This window comes from Chaetodon trifascialis, chromosome 22 (assembly GCF_039877785.1).
Source record: "Chaetodon trifascialis isolate fChaTrf1 chromosome 22, fChaTrf1.hap1, whole genome shotgun sequence".
In the NCBI taxonomy this organism is placed as follows: Eukaryota; Metazoa; Chordata; class Actinopteri; order Chaetodontiformes; family Chaetodontidae; genus Chaetodon; species Chaetodon trifascialis.
This window is the reverse complement of record NC_092077.1, coordinates 20,454,451-20,477,722: the sequence shown is the minus strand read 5'-3', so window position 1 is coordinate 20,477,722 and position 23,272 is coordinate 20,454,451. Positions and strand designations below refer to the sequence as shown.

Sequence of the window (23,272 nt, the reverse complement as noted above, 5' to 3'; positions counted from 1 at the left end):
ATGCAGCTCATTGTGTATTCATGTCATGGCCTCCGTGTCTCTGTAGCATGAAGTGACGTCGCTCTGCATCACGCCGAGAGAGGAGCTGATGCTGAGGAGGAAATATAGGACAACAGGAGGAAGAGGAGGAGGAGGAAGAGGAGGACAGGTCTGCAGCAAACACTGAAGCCATCGAGAGACCAGCTGCATCTGCACATCAGGTATTTATTCACGCAGCGTGTGTGTGTGTGTGTGTGTGTGAGTGTGTGTGTGTGTGTGTGTGTGTGTGTGTGTGTGTGTGTGTGTGTGTGTGTGTGTGTGTGTGTGTGTGTGTGTGTGTGTGTGGTGCAGGTTGATGTGTGCAGCAGCGACAGGAACACAAAGATGATTCACATCAAAGGACAAACAGAGGAAGGTCGTTCAGAGGGAGGAGAGCTGCTTCACAGCACCTGAGTACATTTACTGCACTACTCTTTAAGTACTAGCTCTACGTCTCAGAGTACTGTTACTTCACTGCATTTACTTGATCGATTCTGATTCAGATTAATGATCCAAAATCTAATCAGCACCTCAGTGTGTTTTTATAGATTAAGATAAAACTTTATTGACCCTTGATGAAATTCACAAACTGCAGAGCAGCGTATGAAGTCATGAAAATGAGCCGCAGCATTACAGTGATGAACACATGAATGCATCAATAATTAGAATATATAGAGTTCTGATATGGCCATTACATTACAGTACAGAGTACTTTTACTTCTCGTACTTTGAGTATGTGTTAATGCTTTGATCCTTCTGCACTGATGAATGTAGTACTTTTACTTGTAGAACAGTATTTCTACATAGTAGCATTAGTACAAAAGACCTGAGTACTTCCTCCACTACTGACTACCACGTTTGTGTCATGTGTTCTGCAGTCACAGATTCTGACTCTTTAGAAATGTGCTGTGAACATGTAGAAGCTGCTGCTGCTGCGTCTGATCAGACTGACTCTGCAGATCCTCCTCAGGTGTGAACCTCCACACCTGGACCAGGAGGTCAGGAGGTCACAGGTCAGGAGGTCAGGAGGTCTGCAGGGAGTCAGACGAGGTCTTTCAGGTGTTCACACCTCCTGCAGTGACGTTCATGTTCTCAGAGAGAACGACTGAGAGAAAATGTCTTTGATCAAAGTGAACGAACAAATTCAAAGTCAACTACGACTCCCAGGATGCATTTCACCGACAGACACACACTCACAGAGCCTGATGAACTGTCACATGTCACTGCTGAGAAAAGTGATGAAACCTTCAGCGCTTTGAGTTTGCATCACTGTCTTTGTGTCCATGGCAGCAGCAGCAGCAGCAGCAGAGGTTCATGGGTATTGTAGTATTTAGGATGTGGTCTGTGGAGGTGAGAACTGTGTGAGTCCAGAACACAGTCATTCCTTCATCTGCAGCAGTTCATCTCCTTCATGTATCGGCATCAGTATCGACCTGTGTGGTGCAGCATCGGTGGAGCTGTCGCAGCTCCCTGTCTGTCCTCCTCCTCACCTCCCCCCCTCCTCACCTCCTCCCCTCCTCCCCTCCTCCCCTCCTCCCCTCTGCTCCCCTCCAGCCTTCAGTTGTCTCTGGGCTCCGGCGGGATGGAGGGGATGCTGCGGCTCAGCCTGCCCGGAGCGTGAGGAGCCTTCGTAGGCTCTGTCTGCCTCGCCCTCCCCCCTCCTCAGCGCTCAGCGTGGAGCTCTGATCCTCCTCCTCCTCTCTGCAGCAGCGTCTCTGCTCCATCAGCTGAAAACATGGACGGACTCCGCCTGCCGCCCGTCATCGAGGAGGTCCTCGATCCATCCGGTCAGTCTGTTTCACTGTTTCCTGCTTTTACTGACTGTTTCCTCCTGTTAGTCATGAATAACAGCTCACATCAAAACACGCTGGAGCAGGAAGTACCGCTGTTATTTAGTAAAAGTACTATTACCACAGAGTAGAAATACTCCACAGAATGAATCTGTGTTTGTGACGTCTTGATTTTGTTTACGTAAACAAACAAACAGCTGCTGCTCAGATGTGCTTCTCCTGCTCCACCACTAGATGGAGCCAGAGTGCAGCGAAACGTTTGGGTTGAATGAAAGTTAAACTTGAATAAATCAGATTTTCTGATGTTTTGTGGAAGTTTTGTGTTTAAACCAGTTTCTCTGTGTGAAGACGAGCTGGGCGAGATGAAGGTGGAGAAACCCATCATGTTGGCAGAAACTCTGACGGCCAAAGAGAGGCAGTCCCTGGAGGAGAAGGAGGAGACGGGGGGAGATGGAGAGAAAGGTCAGCAGGAGGAAGAGAAGGAGGTGATGGAGGAGAAGGAGGAGCCAGGAGGAGGAGGGAAGGATGAAGAGGAGGAGCTGGAGGAGCTGAGAGCTCAGGTGTTGCAGCTGCTGCTGGAAGTGGAGGAGACCAGGGAAGTTTCCCAGAGACACGAGGAGAGTTTCCTTGAGCTGCAGGGTCAGTACAGTTACTGCAGTACTGCACCACACTACCAGTACCTGTACTTCACTGCAGTATTTCATTTTGTGATACTTTATTCCTCAACTCCACTTTGTCAGTTTCAGTGAAAAGCTCGTATCTCCAGACGTGTTGATGTTGAATGTTTGTGCTGAACTGAAGGATGTCTTGAGAACGTCTTCAGCCTCGTCTGTTTCTTCTTCTCTGATCTCAGGTCTGCTGGAGGAGGAGCGCCTGGCGAGCGCCCATCAGGCCGAGAGTTTCACCAGACAGATCCAGAGACTTCAAGGTGCGCTCACCTGTAACTTCCTGTCTGTCGCAGTACCAGAGTACACGAGTCCTTTTTCAACTCTGGTTCCTCCTCCTGCAGCCCAGCTCCGCTCGGTCCAGGAGGAGATGGACAGTCTGGAGGAGGAGAAGGAGAGCGAGCTGGAGGAGGTGCAGGAGGAGCTCCGCTCAGCTCAGGAGGAGGTGCTGATGCTGCAGCAGGCAGCTGAAGAGGCGGCGGCGGAGAGGGAGAACGACATCGCCTCCCTGCAGGAGGAGCTGTGTCGGCTGAGGGCGGAGCTGCAGCGCCTCCACGTCACGGCACAGGAGTACGAGCTGGAGATCACGACGCTGAGAGCCGAGATCAGCATGAAGAGCCGGAACCAAGACCCTCACGCACACGGTAACTCCTCATGTCGCTGTCTGCCTTTGATTGACAGCAGCTGAGGGGCGTGTCTCTGTCCCAGTCATTAGCAGTTTCCTGTTTTCAGTGTTGCTGATGCAGATCTAGTGAAAGTCATAAGAAGATGTAGATTTCTATTTCAAAGGGATCTAAAATTGAGGTCACCTGGACTCACAGGTATCTGGTTCATCACCTGTGTGGAGGAAAGCAAAGTAATAACAGACTGAACTCACCGCTGTTGTTGCTGCCATGTTTGTGTGTTCAGGTGATGTGAGTCAGCTGAAGGACAACCTTGTCTCTCTGACCGAAGAGCGCCAGACTCTGACCAGTGACAACAAAGAGCTGAGCAGCAAAGTGGAGCAACTGCAGCAGCATCGAGACACGTGAGTGGTCCACCCAGCTGTCAGTCAATCTACTGCATCAGAAGACACACGTCCACAGATCAGTGATACTGCTCTGTTTAATCACATGGTTAAAGACCATTTCAATCAGGTCAAGATCACCTGTGTAGAACTGTAATGCCTTAAACTTTTTGAATGTGAATGCACACATCGACACCTGACGTCTTCTGACTGCTGCGTCCTCCTGGTGAACAGGTGTGATGATGTGTACCTGGCAGTCAGAGAGGAGGGCGCCACTAAGCGGGATCAGGACAACCGAGTGAAGGCTGACTCATACATCACCCTGTCTCAGTCTGGTCCTGACCACCAGGAGCGAGCCCTGGAGGATTGGGACCCTTCATCAGTCCAAGAGAAGGTCTGCAGCTCGGAGCTGGATGTCCTGAAGGTCCAACTGAGACAGGCTGAGGAGACGGCTCATAAAGTCCAGAGAGAGGTATCAGCCAGCCGTTTTCAGGTTGCACACATATTTAACCTCTCAGCAGCTGAGCGACGGTTTATCTGTCTGGCTGTTTGCTGTCATTTCTGTGGTCCATGTGATGTGTTCGTTTCCACCTGCTCAGCAGTTTGTGCACATCTTAGATTACAGCAGCAAGTCTGGATCAAATGCATTGATCCCTTCAGCTGCTCTGTGACCCTCTTTCTTCCTGTCAGTGTGATGGTTTGAAGGGTGAACTGGTGGAGCTGCAGCAGCTGTACGACAGCAGCCAGCGGGAGCGGGTGGCGCTCGAGGAGGAGCTGCAGCGCTGCAAGGCCGAGCTACAGAAACTGGTGGGCAGGAAGTCACAGGTGAGAGGCCAGAGGTCAACGGCCCAGGTGCTTTGTTAAACGGAGGTGTGCTCTAGTCACCTGTGTGTGATTCCTGACTTTTATTCAGGTGAAAACGTCTTTCCTCCCGCATGAAAATCTGTTTTATTGGCTAAAACTTTCTTGGTTGGCACTTGAATGCACTTAGTATCAGGTAACAGCACCTGCACAGCTCAGTTCAGGGTGCAAACATCTGGAGTAAGGCTGTAAACATGAATTTTCCTTAACTCATAGTTGAACACGTTAACAATCAATAATCGATTAATCACTGATGATTTATAAGGTACATCTGCTCGGTGGTCTGCTGTGCATCTGACCCCGGGACCTCTGATTTGTTCGTCGATGTAGCGGCGTTGAGTAACCGTGATGTAACGCAGCTTTAAGCTCGCCATCTTTTCATTGTACTGCTGTTCAACGCAGTTCAAGATTGGAGCTCTTGAGGAGAAGCGACAGCCTGGCTCAGTGTAGTTAAGTACCTCCATGTTTACAGACTTCATGTCCTCTGGGTTCTTGCTCGTCTATCAAACTCCGACACACGATAGTTCACTGGAGGATGATGTTCCACTTTCGACCGTTCAGGTGGTGAATCTGCGGCGTTGTACTGGATCTGTATTTTAGGATTGTCCTCTTCACAGTGTCACGCTCCCGTGCTGGACAATTATTGACCTCTTCGTCCTGCCTCACTGTTTTCCCCTGTCCTGCTCTTGTCTCTGAACTGTAAGGTGCGCCCTCTTGTGGTATAAAGGTTGATATGTTTGCTCCAGTACACTAAACACACTTTGTCACTTTATATATTTTTATTCAATTACATTCTTAGCAGCATCGATTAATGATTAATCATTAACGTCCTTTATTTGGAGAGAAGAAATATAAATAAGGTCTGACATTCCTCTAATGCTGAAGGATGAAGGTAACTAAATAAAAACCTTTAAAGTATGTGCGACGCAGTGCACACATGAAAAACCACCACATAGAGACCTGTTTGACGATGTTCTTCAAACCCATGATGTTCACCATGAAGTCCGTCTGTACTGTTTGCATGTGGGTCGGTGCCAGCTTGGCTGAAACTCTCTGGATGCCTCATCTGTCATTCTGCTTTCTGGTTTGCAGCAGTTGCAGCTCTGCTTGTGTTGCTGGTGTTTTAGCGTTGTGACGTAAGCTTGTTCTTAACATCTGTCGCTTCTGGGCAGTTTGTTTTTGTCATCTGTTTGTTTCTTCTTCTGCTCGACTGACTGCCCCCTCCACGCAGCCTTCAGGAAGGGTCTGAACCAGTCCTCAGACCAGACTGGGGATCTGAGTGTCATGGGCCCTGGGCTGGGCCCTTGATTAGGGATAGGACTGTTTTGACTTGGGACTTGCCTGTTTGTGACTTCAGGAAGCGGACCTTCTCGACTTGAGACTTGACTTGACATTTGGAACTTTAGACTAGACTTAAGTGTAAAAGCTTAAGACTAAACTCGAGACTTGCCCATCTTGACTCTGTACCTGGACTTTGGAACTTTTGGAACATGACTTGGAACATGAGACTAGACTTGAGCCTAAACATGAAGTCTACTTATCTTGGTTGGAACTTGATTGGAACTGATTTTACTGATTCAAGACATGACCTGAGACTTGTTTGTGACTCAGGACTCAGGACTCGGCTTGGTTCTTGAGTGTCAACACTTGAGTCTAGACACAGGTCCTGCCTGTCTGAGACTTGAATTGGGATTTGATTAGAAGTTTGCCACCACATTTGTAACCTGGCTATCAAGGCTTGAGACAACACATGGGACTTGTTATGATTTAGTACCTGAAGGTCAACAGTGGAGACTTGGTTGGGACTTGCTTGTCTGAGGCTTCACTTCCTTCCTGAGGGATTTGACTTGAGATTTGGGACTGGCCTTTCTTGACGTGGGACTTGAGTGTCATAGTTTGAGACTTGGGACCTGGGACCTGCCTCTCTTGCCGACGCGAGTCCTGACTTGGGAATGGTGAACAGTGACTTGGTCCCACCTCAGCTCCTGTCCATCCTATCATTCACGTACGTTCTCGTCCTCCATGGCTAGTGGGACAGTGGACCTGGTGGAGATCTTTACCTGAGAAGGTGGAGGTGGACTCTGGAGGTGATAAACTGCTCCCACAGCTCTCCATCTTGTCTTTAACCATCTTAAATGTCATTCTCTAACTGCCTGCTCGTTCTGTTTCTTCTCTTTCCTCCATTGTCAGTCTTTTCTCTGATCGCCTTTGTTTCACATGAACTTTACGATGAACTGAATCAAATTCTGTGTAAATTTGATGGTTGCTGATGTTCCACCAAACCTGTCCGTCAACCTGCCTCTCTCTTCTTTTTCTACACATCATTTTATCTGTTCTTCTTCTTGCTTTGGTTTGCTGCACGCTCGCCTTTCTTCCTGACACGTTCTGACTTTCTTATTCTGATTATTTTATGCCTTCATTTTCTCTCACCACGCCCCCCCCCCCCACACTCCTTCCCTCTGTCTTTTCCCCAGAACTGCACTCGTCCGTCAGAGTCCCCTGTCCTCTCCATCCCCTTCATAGGATTGATTGTAATAGTGGCCTTGATTTGGTGCTGGTGGGAGGAGCTGGCGTCCTAGTGAGGACCAGGTATGGCCACGCCCTTCTTTCTCTACCAGACGCTCTTCCCGTTTTAGCATCCGTGAGTGGCTGAACAGAGGGGTTAAACTCTGATAACTGCCTCTGTGCACAGCAGCTGTTTGTATGGGACGAGTGTGACTTCTGTCTGTAATGTGTGACGTTACAGTTAATGACTGAAAAGGTTAATCTGACATGAGGTTTCTCTTTGCTGTGAATGTCCAAACCTGCACTCATGTGTCCTCTTCTGGCTGCTGAACTGATTTCAACACAAATTTCTTCTGCTGAATTCTGCAAAACCCAAAATAAAGTTTACTCTTCATGCACGGCACCGACAGCACAGTTCAGGTTACTGTCAATGAAAAGTCAAACGTTAACTGCAGCTCTGCGACAGTCAGACCTGCTTCACAGCCAAGCACCAAACTCACCTCCACGCCCAGAAAGTTGGCTTATGCCCGAAAAGAAACGGTTCATACAACGTGTCGTCCGACGTCGTCTGAAGGCAGAAGTGTTGTCAGCTGTCCGCCGCCGGCAGTGATAGTTTCAGGGCAGGGTGAAGAATGAAAGAGGACAGAAGTTCGTCTGTTGTGGACACACGTTACTTTCTAATGATGATTACCTGCAGCTGATTTTTGGCTTTTGGTCTGAGAACAGCTTAAAGGTACCCTGTGGAGTTCGCTGTGTGGATCAATGATGCTGCAATGGTTGTAGGGTTTCTTTGGGTTCTTTCCACCATCTTTCCATCAGTGGGACAGCATGAAGTCAGCAGGACTCTTTGTGGCATCACCTGGTTCAAATCAGGGGCCGGCTCCAGAGAGTACCTTTAAAAGACCTGAACCAAAGACACTGCTGATAAACCCTGATCCATAGACGGCCTCAGGTGGTTCTAGTCCACTTTGATTTAATGTTTTCAGGCCGTGACTGCTCTCTCTGAGCGTCACGGCCTCCAAACACTGAGCTGAGCTCAGCTGACAGCTGCATGTGAAAAACATTCAGTTTAAGGCAAAGTGGCGCCACGAGGAGCGAGGCTGATGAGCATGACTCGTCATGAGGTTTCTGTGGTGACGAAGAACGAGCGAATGTGGCCGAGAGGCTGTCAGTCATTACTGAAGCTGAAGGAGAGAAGAGGTCGACTGACAGGAACAACACTGCAAGTCACTGCTCAGGGCTGAAACACACAGAGAGACACAGAGACAGACAGACAGACAGACACACAGAGAGACAGAGAGACACACAGAGAGACAGAGAGACACAGTCAGAGAGACAGACAGACAGACAGACACACAGGCACAGAGACAGAGAGAGACAGAGAGACATAGAGACAGAGAGACACAGTCAGAGAGACAGAGAGAGACACACCACTCCATTAAAAGTGTCAATGTGTGTATGGAAGCTAGTTATTGCCAGAAAACAGCATTAACCAGAACATTTTAAAATAAAAATGACTATGATTCAGTTAAAATTGTAATCGAGTATCAGAATTCTTTTCTTATTTTTGACCATGAATAGGTCTCACAGCGTCTTCAGATCCACGTGGAAACAGTCTGTGGAGGACATCTTTTTTTAAAGTCATCCTCATTTGTCGTAATCGCCTTGTTCACCACCGGCTGTTTTGTCTTCACGTTTAAAAGACGTCTCCACTGACAGTTCGCCTCTTCCTCAGCAGAGCGGCGCTGAAGGCTGGAACGTGGCGGTGGCAGCGGTTGCCGTGGCAGCCATTGTAGTTCTGGTCGTCCCCGGCTTCACCAGGGCCTGAGGACTACGCAGGAAGTGACCTCGCTGGGACGTCTGGGACTGCTGTCAGCCATCCAGCGCTGCCCTCATACATGTTGCTGTCCTGATGTCTGCTTGTCGCATCACTTTGCTTAGTGGGACGACACTGCTGAGACGTCGGTGACATCTGAGGGAAAAGACAGACGACTGTTGTCCACAAAGACTCTGAACTCTTCCTGCAGGTCGTCCTCGTGCAGTAAGTCGTCTGATTAGCTCATTGATCGACTGTCAGCTTTTCAAACATCCACCATCACGATCCAGGACTTGCACTAGATGCCGCCATGTTGTGTATTTAGAGGAAGATCATCTTAAACAAAGGTGGAAGAAGTATTCAGTATAAGCAGTAATACCACAGTGTAAAAGTACTGCACTCAAAAATGTTCCTTTACAGTACAGTACAGAAGTACTACTTTTATTTATCAGCAGAATATACTTATAGTATCAAAAGAGGGTCATGTTATTATCTCTATCATATCTTTACATTAATGCAGTACTCTAATGCAGTACTCTAACACTACTGGCTGAGAGGAGGTGATTTTACTATATAAACGTAGTTTAGAAAAAGATTTTGAGTAAACTTCAGACTGTAAACTGTGCTGGAGGGCAGGAAGTGAAGTCGAAGACAAACTTCATGAATCTGCTGACGAAGTTCAACACGATCGTCCCATTGTTTCACGTGTCTTTTCTTTAATCCAACGATTGAAAAACTGTTTCAGCTCTAAAATTCTTTGCCTTATTTTTCTGCACTAGATTCAAAGGACATTTTGCACTCACTGAGTTACGCCTAGGACGAGGTGCTGCTGCTTCAGTCCTGTTTGATGCTGTATGTCCTCACGTTTGTCCAAAAATAACTGTTCATGTGGAATATTTAACAGTTTTTTTTCTGTAGGATAAGAAACAGCACTTTGACAGAAAAAATTAACTCAATCATCTTTAATTTACCTACCTGTCCCTTTACAGATCAAGCTAAAACATCTGTATTTATGTGTTTATAGTACCAAAAAAGTAGTATATGTACAGAAGTACACAGCACTTTTTTAAACTTCAGAGAGGTATTTGTTGGAATCATTCCAATGAGAGATTATTTGTGTCGGCGGGTTTCAGTGTTCCAGGTTTAAGCTCAGATTGAACCAGAGTGGCTTTAAAGTTTAGGGATATTTTTGCACAACAAACAGTTTGTTTCTGATAATGTGTTTCAGTTTTTAGGGGAAAGCTGAAGATCTTATACAGCCCCATTCAGACAGGAACAATACAAAATATTTGATCATTCTCATGTTCTCATTATATTTAATACTGAATAGAAGAGGACCGAGGATGGAACCCTGTGGGACTCCTTTACTATTGTTTCCTTGATCTGGAACCACCAAACAACCTTAAAAATAGCTCTAGCTTAGCTCTACCTTAAAAATAGTCATAAAACCATCCAACAGACCATAAACAGCCCTATAATAGTTTTTGTCTGAATCGTGTCCACGTGGGGCTGTATAGCAGATCTCAAACTCCAGCTGTGAAAATCTGGATTCCACCTGTTTCTCACAGATCTTTGTGACAGAAGGTCAGAATGAACACGTTTTCTCTTCTTCATACTTTAGATGTTTCAGCCTTTTATTGGGGGTGAATAAATCCCCCCCGACCAACTTTTTTGCACATAGACAAGTTTCAGTTTTTAACTGGATCCTAATGGATGCCTGATTCATGTTTACATTTAATTGGTGACCAAATAATCATAGAAAATCCAATCTCACACTCAAATGACTGTGATCCTGTGCAGGTTGGCGTCAGGTGTTTAGATTTAACTCCTTTTATCATTTGTTGTTTGTGACCTTTACTAAATCTGAACACCTTCAAAATGAAAGACATTCCAGTTTAAATACAAACACCAGCGATATGATACTGACGTTTAACATGACAGAGTGTGGACAAAATATCTGAAACACTGCACTGAACAGACTGAACTGTGATGAACTGTGACAGATGAAGCAGGATTTTATCAAACTGTCAGAGTTTAAAGTAAAATAAGGCCATATTACAATTACCTATTTAGGATGATTAAGTGACATATATATATAGGGGTTAACAGCAGGGCATTGATTGGACCGTAACAGGTCCTGTTTTGTTCTACATCATTAACAGCATGTGTCATTAAGAGCTTACAGTTGCTGCATGACAGACTTTGATCAGTTTAATCGGACAAACAGATTGTGTGAATTAGTTCCAGGCCTCAAACTGCACACGATGAAGCTGATGACGCTTTTTAAAAAAAAATTTTTTGAGAGGTTTTCTTCGAAATGTATGGATTTGAAATTAGGATGAAAGTCATAATTTTGAGATACTGAGTTAAAAAAATCTGAGATATTTTGACCTGATTGATCATTTTAAATCTCATCATTTTGATGTAGTGAATCCAAACAGACACCGTACTTCCTGCTTTTGTCTCATTACATCTGAACTTTGACTTCCTTTCATTATCTTCTTCTTCTTCTTCTTCTTCTGGGCTTCCGTAGATTTGACACTCAGTTTTCTGTCGTCTTTACCATCTCTGTACTCTGGACTTGTGTCTTGATGTCAATAATGTGTCAGAATGTGATTTGGCATTTTGCTTGTGACTTGTTGTAGTTTGTCTGGCAGGAAACGGCGTCAGCCTGTAAAATGTGAATGAGTTTGGGAGCAGGCGTGGATGCTGACTGAATCACTGCTGGTCGGCCTGTTCTTCGCTTTGTTTTTGTAGTTTTTGGTCCGTTTAAAGCAGAAACCTTCCTGGAAGCTGCATGCTAACGTTATCTGCACAAACCCTGCTCTTATGTAGCTTTTCTCCTTTCTATACTCGCTCACGTCTTGTGCTGCACGTAGCATAGTTCCAGTTTGACTCTGAGTTGGTGCTCTCTTTAAAGCAAGTTATTTTCATACAGCTGATTAGACTGTAGCAAGGTTTTGTCAAATTATTGCAAATTAATGTAGCAGAGGTAGAGATGGAGCTTAAGGATGGACTGATAACGGCCGGCTGATCTCTACCAGCTGATATTTGACAGGTCCAGCCTTTTGATGATGTTTATGAGCAAAATGCATTCTTAAATTTTTCTTAAATTCTGTAAAATGTGAGCAAATATATGAAGGTTTTTGCTCGGAAATATGCATTTCTGCATTAAAGTTGTGTCCAAATCATAATTCTGAAAGAATGTGTGCGTTAACTTCCACAGGAACAAAACACATCCGAGACAAAGCTGCACGTTTTCATGTTTCCAGATTTCTTTCATCAAATGCTCATTTGTGACAGGAAACTGAACATTTATCAAATAAAAACACCTTGACTATTTGGTAGGTGTACTCTGAGTACTCCACACTGCGATCAGAGCCTGCATCAGTCCATCCTTTGCGCCGTCCAGACAGATGTTAGCTCGCTGTAGTCGGCTCAGTGTTGCATGTTAGATCTCATGAAGTTGAACATTTGCATGAAAATAGTCGAGTAGCTTCAGACGCTGTAGCAGCCGTCGAGTTAGACGACGCTCACTGAATATGACAGTGGTAGCATGAGCGCTGTAGGCTAATCCAATTCTTCCAGTAGTTACTTTCAACTGTTTTATTACTATTTTTGTAGTAAAAAATGAAAAAATCTGATGTTTTAAAGTCTTTTTCTCCAGAGCCTGATGTTTGAGACGTCTTGAGCTCATCTTAGCATTAAGACTGGGGGCATAAGGAAACTGCTAGCCAGTGTAGCTAACTATCACATGTACCCCTGTAAGCATGATCAGTATTTCAGCTGTATTCCCATGCACTGATGGTAGCTACAAACAGCACTTCCACCTTTATGCTAGCTGCTTGTAACGAGCTGATTTCCAGCAGCTAGAAACCTCTGAGCATGAGTGACATTGTGCTAGTTTTTTGTAGCTTTTTGTAACACAAAGATGTGTTTAGCCTATCTCAGCACAAAGAATGAAAGCGGGGGGAACAACATGGGCCAACATAACCGCTAAAAAGTTTGCATCAAAATCAGTCAATCAATATTATCTTAGGTGTTTATATAAGCATTGATAGCTACAAAGTCAGGAAATGCAACCTGTGCTAGCTATTTGTAGCTGTTGATGTTGAGAGATGAACCTCAAAACTCTGGAGAAGAACCTCAGAGAACGTGACGCTTTCTCTCCTCGGACTTCTTCGTCTGTTGGCTTCGACGCAGGTGGTCGCTGTCAGGTGTCAGGTGAGCCGTGTGAACTCTAACCTGAACCTGTCTGTTGAAGCGGCATGTCGTCACCTGGCTGCTGCTTGTTCTGCTTTGGTTCTTCTGTGTTCCTTTGCTTCTCTGAAGGACTCAATATTCATCGTATTCGTGATGTTTCTGCACAACTTTAATGTCGGTTTGGCGTTTTAGTTTTTTGTGATGATTGTAGTTAAACGGTCTGTACATTTTGTAAATGAGCTGAAAAATAAAGAACAGTTTATCCTTGTCTTTAATGTTTGCTATGTTTTTATTTCATATTTGAGTGAATTTTGATTCTATATTTCAGCCTAATGAACATTTAGTCTGCTTTATTGTGTTTATGCATTTTATGATCATATGTTGTATCATGTTATGTTTCATGTCACGTTCTACCACGTCGCCTCAGAGCTTCAAAGGTTTCACCTCAGCCCTCCAGCTGCGGCTCACCTGATGATGATGACAGGTGAGATCAGAGGGAGGAAGACGATGCGTTCAGAGGCCGACCGCCGTCACAGTTCCCTGAAGTCCAAGCTGATCAGATCTCATCAGATGTTTCGTCTGACTGACGTTCAGACACTTAATTTATTATCGCATCACTCAAAGGAAATGATCTGAAGCTGAGGTATTTGTTGTCTTTCTGTCGATCGACTGATCGGTTAATCAATGAATCTCTTTGGCTCTGATCAAAGCTTCAGTTATGAATATGTCCATTTCTCTGCTGGGATCATGATTTCTGGGAGACAGGAAGAGACAGGTGAGGACAAAAAGTGACTGAAAACAAGTAAACAAAGTTCAGCAGGTCAGTCTGACACAGTAATCTGATTGGCTCCCCACAGGTGACGTCAGTTTCCTTTTCACCGGTTTATGAGTAGCTTTTCACAAACGGCCGGTGTCTCTCCCGGTTTGGAGCCTCTAAAAATACCCGGAGGTGTCACCGTGGCCGTGGAGCCCCGGGTCCTGTGCCGCTGGTGGGGGTCCTGGGTGAGGGGGTCCGTCCTGGCCCCGCCCCGCCGCCCCGCCGCTGCCCAATGAGCTGCAGCCTCCGTATCTCTGCGGGATTAGAGGATGCCCGGGCTGCAGTTGTATATGGTCATGGCAGGGGCATTCCTGGGAGTCCAGCTGAGTGACGCCGAGCTTTTTAAACCTCTGATCCACTTCAGTCCAGACTCTCTCCAGGCCTCCACGCCGCCGTCTGCGCGTCAGAACCCGGACACAGGAGCGAGTCTGTCCGGAGGAAGAAAGGAAAAACTTCTGTCCTCCTCCTTTTCTCCACTCTCCTCTTACGTTCCTCACACACTGTAGTCCCGCAGGAGCCCATGACACCTCCCGGCCTGGACTGACGGACCCGGGATCTGCTCTGTGACCGCACGCTTTCACGCTTTTACGCAGACTTTGGTGAAGCGCGTCACTCCCAGCAGGCTTGGCACTGCCCCTGCAGCCCCACTTCTCCTTCTTTTCTCTTTTTTCTGCCTTTTCCTCTCTTCCCACTCCGCTTTGTGCTATAAAAGGAGGCCACCATGATGAGCAACAGCAGCTACTTCGAGCCGCAGCTGCCGCCGCAGTTCTACCAGACCACCGCGGACATCGGCGAGGAGGAGGAGGAGATGCCGGCCACCGAGAAGGACTTGGCCGAGGACGCGCCGTGGAAGAAGATCCAGCAGAACACCTTCACCAGGTGGTGCAACGAGCACCTCAAGTGCATCAACAAGCGGATCAGCGACCTGCAGAAGGACCTGAGCGACGGGCTGAAGCTGATCGGGCTGCTGGAGGTGCTGAGCCAGAAGAAGATGTACAGGAAGTATCACTCCAGACCCAACTTCAGGCAGATGAAGCTGGAGAACGTCTCCGTGGCTCTGGAGTTCCTGGAGAGAGAGCACATCAAGCTGGTCTCTATCGGTGAGTGAGGCGCGCGCGCGGCTTGTTTGGAGAGTTTTTACGCAAAATTTACGCAAAACACGAAAAGTTCAACAAAGCGCGTGAGCTGAGAGTTCACTGATGAAGGTGATGGTGACGGTGCCGCCACGAGCTTAGAGACACCAGGACTGAGTGTGTAGAAACGGAAACGCGTCATAGTTATTGATTATTCAAACTGGATCAATACCCGATGATCAGTCATGTGACCTGTGCTTAATATCAAACACGTGACGTGTCTCACCTGTCCACTGCTCAGGTGGACAGGTCGTTGCTGCCTCTCGTTGTTGGTGTATTAACTGGATGATGGAACTGAATTTTCACCTTAACAATAAAAAAAAAATCAGGTTTTCATCATAAATCTAATTATACGATGAAGATCAAATAATTCATCAGTGAATCTCTTCAAATTCTCCTTAAAACTCATTGAAACAACCTTTATTGCTTTAGTTTAGCCCTTAAAAAGCCCTAAAATGTACCCGATGAGCCTTAAACCTCCTTAAATTCAGGCTTCATCCTGATCTGTGGCTGCTCATTCCTCAACTTAGACATGAAGCTGCTTGAAACAGATGAGTTTTACTGCTGTGATCAGCTGATCTGCAGTCAGTTTGTTGATCAAGCTGCAGACCTGTCGATGTGGATCGATGTGGATCGATGTGGATCTGACCTCAGACCTGTGAATCCTCCACAGCAGATCTCAGAGCAGCAGTACAATCATGTAGTGGAGTAAAATACCAAATAAACAGTATAAAAGTACTCTGTTACATGTCAGTCATCACCTCCACTGACTCCTTCCAGCCTGGGCTCGTACTGGGCTCATACTGGGCTCATACTGGGCTCATACTGGGCTCATACTGGGCTCGTACTGGGCTCATACTGGGCTCATACTGGGCTCATACTGGGTTGTGTTGGTGCAGTTTGATCTGGTGGACGTTGTTTTGCTTCTTCCTGCTTTGAATCTTTTAGATTTTTTAAATTTTGGTTCATCACGTGTTCATCCTCTTCATCCTTCATGTGTTCACAAAGTGGTGAACTTGCTCCGTCCTCTATGAACCACTGAGCCTTTCCAGGACGCCCCTTTCACACCCAGTCATGATCCTCTCACCTGTTTCCAATCAGCCTGTTTACCTGTGGAACGATCCAAACAGGTGTTTCCACATCTTTCAGTCTGTGAAACGTGTTGCTGCATCAGATTAATGTTTGACTGGTGGTTTGTTTAGAACCACGTTTTACGGTTCATCTGCTTCGTTCACGCCGGGACTCTTTGGCTGCTGGAGGGTCGGGGATCTGTGAGGCCTGGAGGGGGGCAGGGTCTGGTGGGGGGGTGGTGGGGGGGGTGTACGAGTATGAGGTGATTGATGGCAGGACAGCTGAGCTCTGCTCTCCCTCCACCAACAGCTGCTGAAAATAGACACGAGACACACAGAGAGGAAACGGTGAACTGAGATCCACTTCAGTCCAGATCGTCTGTGACGGGAACATGAAGTGGATCTCAGTAGATCCCAGAGATCTGTTCGTGACACACTGACACAAATAATCTCATAATCTCAATCTCATGCTCTTTGTAACACGAGACGTCACAGTTCTCAGAAACAATCAATAAAAGAAAGTTTGATTTCAATCGGCAAGATTATTAATCTGAATTTAATGTGATCCAGGATCAGTTTTCAGATCTGATGATCTGTTGGATGATAGTATCTAATCTCTAATAATCTAATAATCAATAGTAATCTCTGATAATCTGTAATGTTGGTGTCTGAACCTCAGCCGTCATCTTTTATTGATCACATGATTCCAACACTTTAACTTCCTGGAAAGCAGATCGCGTTCAGTGGTGATGTCACACTGTTCCAGTGGGCCGTCCAATCACAGAGCTTCAAATTAACAGTGATCTGAACTAAACATCACCCTGTTGAGAAAACTGACTTACTTACATTAAACTGATTCTGGATCAGTTTTGGATGGCCTCAGTAACCATGGCAGCAGAGCAGCTGAGGGTTGTGGGTACTGTAGTGTTCAGGGAGACAAGCTGATTGGTCAGAACCAATCACATCAGACGTTAAACAGCCTGTTTTTCAGTGCAGCTTTCAGCAGAGGAAACCTCAGATCTGCCACATGGAAAATCAGACTCACAGAGAGACTGCTGGGCTGACCTCAGGTCTGCATCGTGACTGATGGACTCCTGTTGGACTCCTGCTGGACCAGCTCTGGTCCGCTCTGGTTCAGTTTGCTGACAGACGGCAGATAAAATGGCGCCGCTGTGGTCAGTGCTGTGCACGCCAACACAGATCAGGTGACCTCGTTCCCGTTGCTCGTTGCTGCAGACCTCCTGCAGGTTCGGCCGCTCGGTTTCTGAGGCTGCTGCTCGTTCACAGAACGCTGAGTTTGATTGGACGGCTGTTGACTCGTCTTCTTCCTCCGTTGATGAATTCTTCTGATCATCGTTTGCTGGCAGATTTTTCTCAGCACTGTTCGATGCTTCAGTCGACTGATGTTCGGACAGTTTGTTTGAAGATGTGATTTTCTGTAGGACTCCTTCAGGTCTGAACACCTGGACATGGCCGCCCTGCTCTGCCTCTGATTGGCCTGCCTCCAATCAGAGGCGTGTGTTAGCCTTTGGTCATGATGTCGAGGGATTCAGAGATTCTGTCTTCATTGTCAAATTATTCCGTAAAGATCTGATTCTACATCTGATTTTAAAATGTGACGTCAAACACACGATGTCTTCGTCTTTAAATAATGAAGTTGATGTTTCAGCACACAGAGAAGACAAGACAGTTTATGAAGGATGTTTGTTTGTGTTTGACGTGTCACAGAAGACATTTGTCTTCTGCCAGTTTCAGTTCTGACTGACAGGACCTGGCGTCCACTGTTCAGTGTCTCTCTTGAGTCTTTGTCGTCTCTGGACCTTTAGACAAGTCTGGACGTCCTGTGTTTAGGGTTATGTCTCCATGAGTGTCCCTTCAGGCCTGCAGCGTCCTCGGCAGCAGAGACAGAAGCAGGAACAGTGAATTATCAGCTCAGTGAGTCACATGTGACACAAATGTTCTGCTTCGCTGTTAAACTGCTGTCAGACTCTCTCTCTCCAGTCACTCTCTGTGTCTCTCGCCCAGCCTGTAATGGTTTCCATGTGTTGTAGCAGTCAGCACGCAGGAATGTCCTTCTGAAGCCAGGACACCCCCCCAACACACTCATACTAATGCACTACACACACTTTATCTGACAGCCGTGTGTGTGTGTGTGTGTGTGTGTGTGTGTGTGTGTGTGTCGCAGACGTCTTCCTCGTCTTCTTTTGTTCAAACCTGAACATTAAACTTTGTTGAATTACACGTTGATTAAATCTGAAGGTGTCAAACATGAACTCTGACGACCAATCAGACGGCTCGTAGGTTTTTACTGGAACTGACAGAAACTGGGAGACTCGTCATCAATCAATAATCAATCAATAAAACAGATGAACTCTGAGTAACTTGGAGTCTAATCAAACTGATCGTTCTGACTTCACGGGGTCAAAGGTCAGCGACTAGAACGTGAAGAGTTCACTAAAGCATCATAAACATGAAATAACAACAACTAACAGCTGAAGTGAGCGGTGATACGCCGACGATGCTCTCTGTTCAGGTCCAACAGCAGGACCGTGTGCCTGCAAAACCACCAAAACCACAGAACACCCTCAGAACCGGAAACCTGAACCCTGACCGTGTCAGAACGTCAGAGGTTGCTCACGGGGAGTTTCTTCCTCTGGTTTCTGTTTTAATGATGTGAGGCTGTTTTTAACTGGGACCAATTAGCCGGTTCCTCTGTGTGGCTGCAGTCTGCAGATCAGCTGGAGGGTTTCCAAATCAGACCCCGACCCCCCCGAGCCTCCTGAGCCCCGACAGATGATGAGCTCATGTTTCCAGCAGCAGAAAGCATGCGGCTCTGAGGAGGAGAGGATGTCTTCTGCTTGAGACGGAACGTTCTAGTCAGAACAATCATGAAAAGGAAGCATCAGAAGCTCTCGTGTGAGGCAGAGTTGAACCGACAAGAACCAGATGAGGTGAAGTTTGAAGTTTATGGGAGAGAAACCGCCAGCCTGTAGACATGAACCCTGTCACTGATGAACAAGGTCAGAGGGTTTAACTCAGACAGCCATCAGCTCTTTGAGCTCAACCTGCAGACATTTATCTGTCGTCTGCGTAAAGAACCGAATCGTCTGCATACAAACGAATGTGCAAACATCCAAACTGTCCTGCGTCCACGTTCACGCGAGGAAACACTCGGTGCCTCCTCCTCCGTCCTGGACTCATGTGGTCTGAGCTCTGAGAGGATTCAGATCTGCTCATCTGAATGTGGTGAATCCAGAGCTGCTGCTCACGCTCACGTTCACTGTGTTCAATACCACACCTCTTTTCTAATGCGACTTCATCTTCAGCGCATTCAGCACAACGAGCCTCGCTCTGAGCCAGTGTGTGGCAGCAGGCCAGAGGTCAGAGGTCAGAGGTCAGGTTCATGGTGGCTCCAGCAGGAGATGAAGTGAGGTTTAACATGGCGACGGTTGTCTGGAGGGTAAAAACAGTAAGATGGGAAGTAGTTCATCCAGCTTCAATCATCAGTTTATCATTTATGAAGCAAATCTCCAGCAGTGTCCCAGATTTTGTGGTTGTTGGACAAATAGACATTTAGACGAAGTATTCAGACCCTTAACTGAAGTAAAAGTAACAGTACTACTGTGTAAAACTACTTAGTTTCATCCTCCTTCGAGAAACAGGTTTGTGTTAGAAATGAAGGAAAGTGAATCTGCGACTGTCGATGTGATTCAGACAGTTTGAAGCTGAAGATAAACAGGAATTAAAGAACCCAAAGAACCTAAAGAACAATGTGTGCAGTTTAGATTCATATCAGTTTCCTCAGTTTGAGCTCTGAGAGGTTCAGAAATGCTTGTTTTTCAGAGGAATCGGGCTGAGAGTGAGGTTTTCTCTGCATAGACACATTGAATCCCACACTTTGGACATGTTTCGTAGTGTTCTGGTGAAATGATTATTGATCATTTTGGGCAGTTTGTCTTTTTCTGAGAGGAGGCTGTGATGACGCCCCTGAAGCTGAATGTGATCAGTGAACTTTGGGCTTCAGGGATAAAAGTGACTCGACTGTTTCTTGAAAAGTTCATTTCAATATGAATGAAAAATGAAAATCACTGTCAGTCGCAGAATGTTGCTGTTTTGTGTGAGACGTTACAGAAACTGACCTCAACAAACATTCATGTCTTTATATTTAATGCACACAGTTTGATAAATGACTGAAATATTCATTGATCACCAGAATCCACTAACCACAAGTGCTGTGACATCACTATGACATCATCATGCAGGTCAGCGTCTTTTCAGAGATGTCATGTGTGAACGTTCATGTGCAGTTATCCTTTAATTCTAATATCGTCTGTTTTCTTCATGGAGTTCTGATATAAAACTGATCTGCTGCCTCATCCTTCACGTTCAGCTTGACTCTGAACAACAAAGGTTCAGTCTTCTTCCTGTCAACCCCCCCTCGTCATGTGGTCTGTCCCAGCCGGGGGGTGGAGGGGTGATGAATGCTGCCTGTGTGTGTGTGTGTGTGTGTGTGTGTGTGTGTGTGTGTGTGTGTGTGTGTGTGTGTGTGTGTGTGTGTGTGTGTGTGTGTCAGCTGTCGTCACAGTTGGTCTGAAGCATTCAGCCAACAGCTGGAGGGTCAACAGATCCTCGACAGGCCGACACTCAGTGCAGGAAACTAGTTCACTACGTTTGATCATGTGCTTCAGCTCAGCTTCGAGGTACTTGTACTTTACTTGAAATCCTCTCCCTTGTACTTCTACTTCAGTACACTTCAGATGGAAGTATTCAACTTTTTTGCCCGTTTTGATGACTTTAGTCCTGCAGACTCACAAGTTTGATGTTGTAATATGAGGACGACGGAACGTGAAGTCATTACAATGAGCTTCATCTGAGACGAACACATGAATGCAGCGCTGATGCAACAGACACCATTACTTTATGTCCACTGTGATGGTACTTTAAGTGTGTACTGACGCTGATACTGCTGTACTCTGACTGCTGCTCTCTGTGATCATTATGACGATGGAGGAGAAGCCTTTGAAGAGCCTGTTTTTGATTGATTTAAGTCCTCACTTCCTGTCATATCCGACACAAAAACACACATAATGATCTGTCCAGTTCAGTGTGTGTGTGTGTGTGTGCGTGCGTGCGTGTGTGCGTTACTGTGTGTTTCTCGAGGATCTCGACCCTCCAGCTGTTGGCTGGAAACGCACGCTTTAGGTTTTTATAGGTCACAGGTGTGTGTGTGTGTGTGTGTGTGTGTGTGTGTGTGTGTGTGTGTGTGTGTGTGTGTGTGTGGGTGTGTGTGTGTGTGGGTGGGTGTGTGTCTTTAAATAGTCTTTGTGAGGTTGAACACTCTCGGGGTTATTCAAGATAAACAACAACACACACATTTATACAGCTGCTGTCCACCTGCCGTGTGTGTGTGTGTGTGTGTGTGTGTGTGTGTGTGTGTGTGTGTGTGTGTGTGTGTGAGAGGCTTCATTTGTCTCTTTTTTAAACTTTATCACAGTTTTTAACTTCAAGCTGAAAGTTTTAAAATGAACATTTGGACGAATCACTCAGCTGCAGTCCATCGGATCTCCGTCCAATCAGATTGCGTTCTGTCAGTCACATGATCCAGTCAGGCTCAGACGGGCCTGTGGACGTTCAGCCGCTAACCACCGCTCGAGTCGTCGGGTCGATGCCTGCTGATGTGTGCAGAGTTTGTCGTGGGTTCAGTCCAGGTGTGTCGGCTCAGTCACCTGTCGGCCTCGAGGAACAGGAAGTGTTTGAGTTCACCCTGTTCTTCATTCTTTCCGTCCGCCGTCATCACTCTTTCCTCTCTCCTCTTTCCTCTTTCCCTCCATCACTTCCTCTCTCCCCCCGCAAAGTCTTTCTTTCTAAATGTCACATTACACAGTTTCTCCGTCCCCTCTGTCCCCCTCCGTCCCCCTCACGCAGCCCTTCTATCAGGACTCCATTGTTTCTCTGCAGCAGGGCGACCTTTATGTTGTTTGTTTGGTAACCGTTGGCGACGGCGAGCGGGAACGGTCGCCGCTGTGAGCGTCGGCCGTCAGCGAACAGGACGGGCTGTGTTCCACACAGACGTGTTGTTGTGCAGCTCAGGAGGTGTTTGGCAGAACACCAGAGTTCATTCCTGCCTCACACTCCTGCAGCGTACGGCGTCACTGCGGGGACAAAAAGCCTCGTGGCAGCAGCAGCTTTTGAGGTCAGCTGACCTCAGAAACAGACTTTTTATTGGCCAGCTACACCTGTCCTCAGGTGTGCAGTGATAGATGTCACTCACTGCTGATTCGCTGCACATGTCCATCAGTATGTGGACAGCTGAGGACACGGGACGCTGCGTCCATCAACAGCCTTCAGCCCTGGTTCCAGTCAGACGGTCCAGGTCCAGGTCTCATGGTGGGGATCAGGTCTGAGTCTCAGTCCATCCTGAAGGTGCTGGATGTGGAAAGTGTGTGGACGCTCCTGTTGACCTCCACATGAGGTCAGACAGGCCTCACTGTCAAAGTACTAATACCTCAGAGTAGAAATACTGTGCAGCAAGTAAAAGTCCTGCATTCAAAAAGTTACTTCAAAGTACAAAAGTATCAGCGAGTACTTTATGTGAATGAAGTACTTTCCAGCAGCTCACGCTGGACAAAAACGTCTCGTGTGAAGTTTCAGTAAATCAGTTTGAAGACGAGAAGAACAAACAGCAGCAGCTTCTGTTTCCTGGGGAAAGATTAGAGCGACGCTCCCGACACACGTTTCCCCTCTGAACCCCGGGCCTGACTAATCTCTGGTCGCTGAGCTTCCTGACTCTGTGTGTGTGTTTTCCATTGTCTTGTGGACACAATCATGATATCATATTTTCCTTCTCTGAGCTCAAATGTCTGTTCCTCAACACACACACAGACACACACACACACACACACACACACACACACACACACACACACACACACAGACACACACACACACACACACAGACACACACACACACACACACACACACACACACACACACACACACACACACACACACACAGTAAACACACACTTCACGTCACTGCAGTTTAGCTATGTTAGCAGTTCATTGACAGTTCAGGTGAAACTGCTGAAAGGAGTCGAGGCGTCAGCTTTTCCACTTGCTGTGTCCCTGAAGTGTTCTGGAACATGTCCTACGTGGCGTCCTGCGTGGCGTCCTGCGTGGCGTCCTGCGTGGCGTCCTGCGTGGCGTCCTGCGTGGCATCCTGCGTGGCGTCCTGCGTGGTGTCCTGCGTGGCGTCCTGCATGACGTCCTGCGTGGCGTCCTGCGTGGCGTCCTGCGTGGCGTCCTGCGTGGCGTCCTGCATGGCGTCCTGCGTGACGTCCTGCATGGTGTCCTGTGTGATCGGCGAACTTTTCAGGCAAAATGCAGG

At 46.8% G+C, this 23,272-nt stretch overlaps 2 protein-coding genes across 12 annotated transcripts in view; both read left to right on the top strand.

The window, feature by feature from the left end:
* The first annotated feature begins 70 nt into the window (after positions 1-70).
* Positions 71-9,069, top strand: ccdc136b (coiled-coil domain containing 136b). Of its 5 annotated transcripts, XM_070992376.1 has the most exons (10): positions 71-200; positions 1,573-1,805; positions 2,157-2,447; positions 2,662-2,736; positions 2,818-3,117; positions 3,383-3,500; positions 3,714-3,951; positions 4,170-4,304; positions 6,815-6,929; positions 8,584-9,069. In XM_070992376.1, the coding sequence occupies exons 2-9, from the start codon at positions 1,754-1,756 to the stop codon at positions 6,917-6,919; spliced, it is 1,314 nt and encodes a 437-aa protein (XP_070848477.1). In that variant the 5' UTR covers positions 71-200; positions 1,573-1,753; the 3' UTR covers positions 6,920-6,929; positions 8,584-9,069. The 5 variants fall into 5 exon arrangements, with proteins under 5 accessions (XP_070848477.1, XP_070848480.1, XP_070848479.1 ...); XM_070992379.1 differs by lacking the exon at positions 6,815-6,929 and having other exon boundaries at positions 78-200; XM_070992378.1 differs by lacking the exon at positions 6,815-6,929 and having other exon boundaries at positions 78-200; positions 8,581-9,069.
* A 4,889-nt stretch (positions 9,070-13,958) lies between these two features.
* LOC139350665 (filamin-C-like) overlaps positions 13,959-23,272 on the top strand; it is a 40,668-nt gene continuing 31,354 nt past the window's right edge. For 5 of the 7 annotated variants that reach the window (XM_070992182.1, XM_070992181.1, XM_070992178.1 and 2 more), the window contains exon 1: positions 13,960-14,781. In XM_070992182.1, the coding sequence (XP_070848283.1) occupies positions 14,403-14,781 (379 nt within the window). In that variant the 5' untranslated portion in view covers positions 13,960-14,402. Of the gene's footprint in view, positions 14,782-23,272 lie in introns of all 7 variants that reach the window. The other 2 variants (XM_070992175.1, XM_070992180.1) reach the window with 2 other exon arrangements.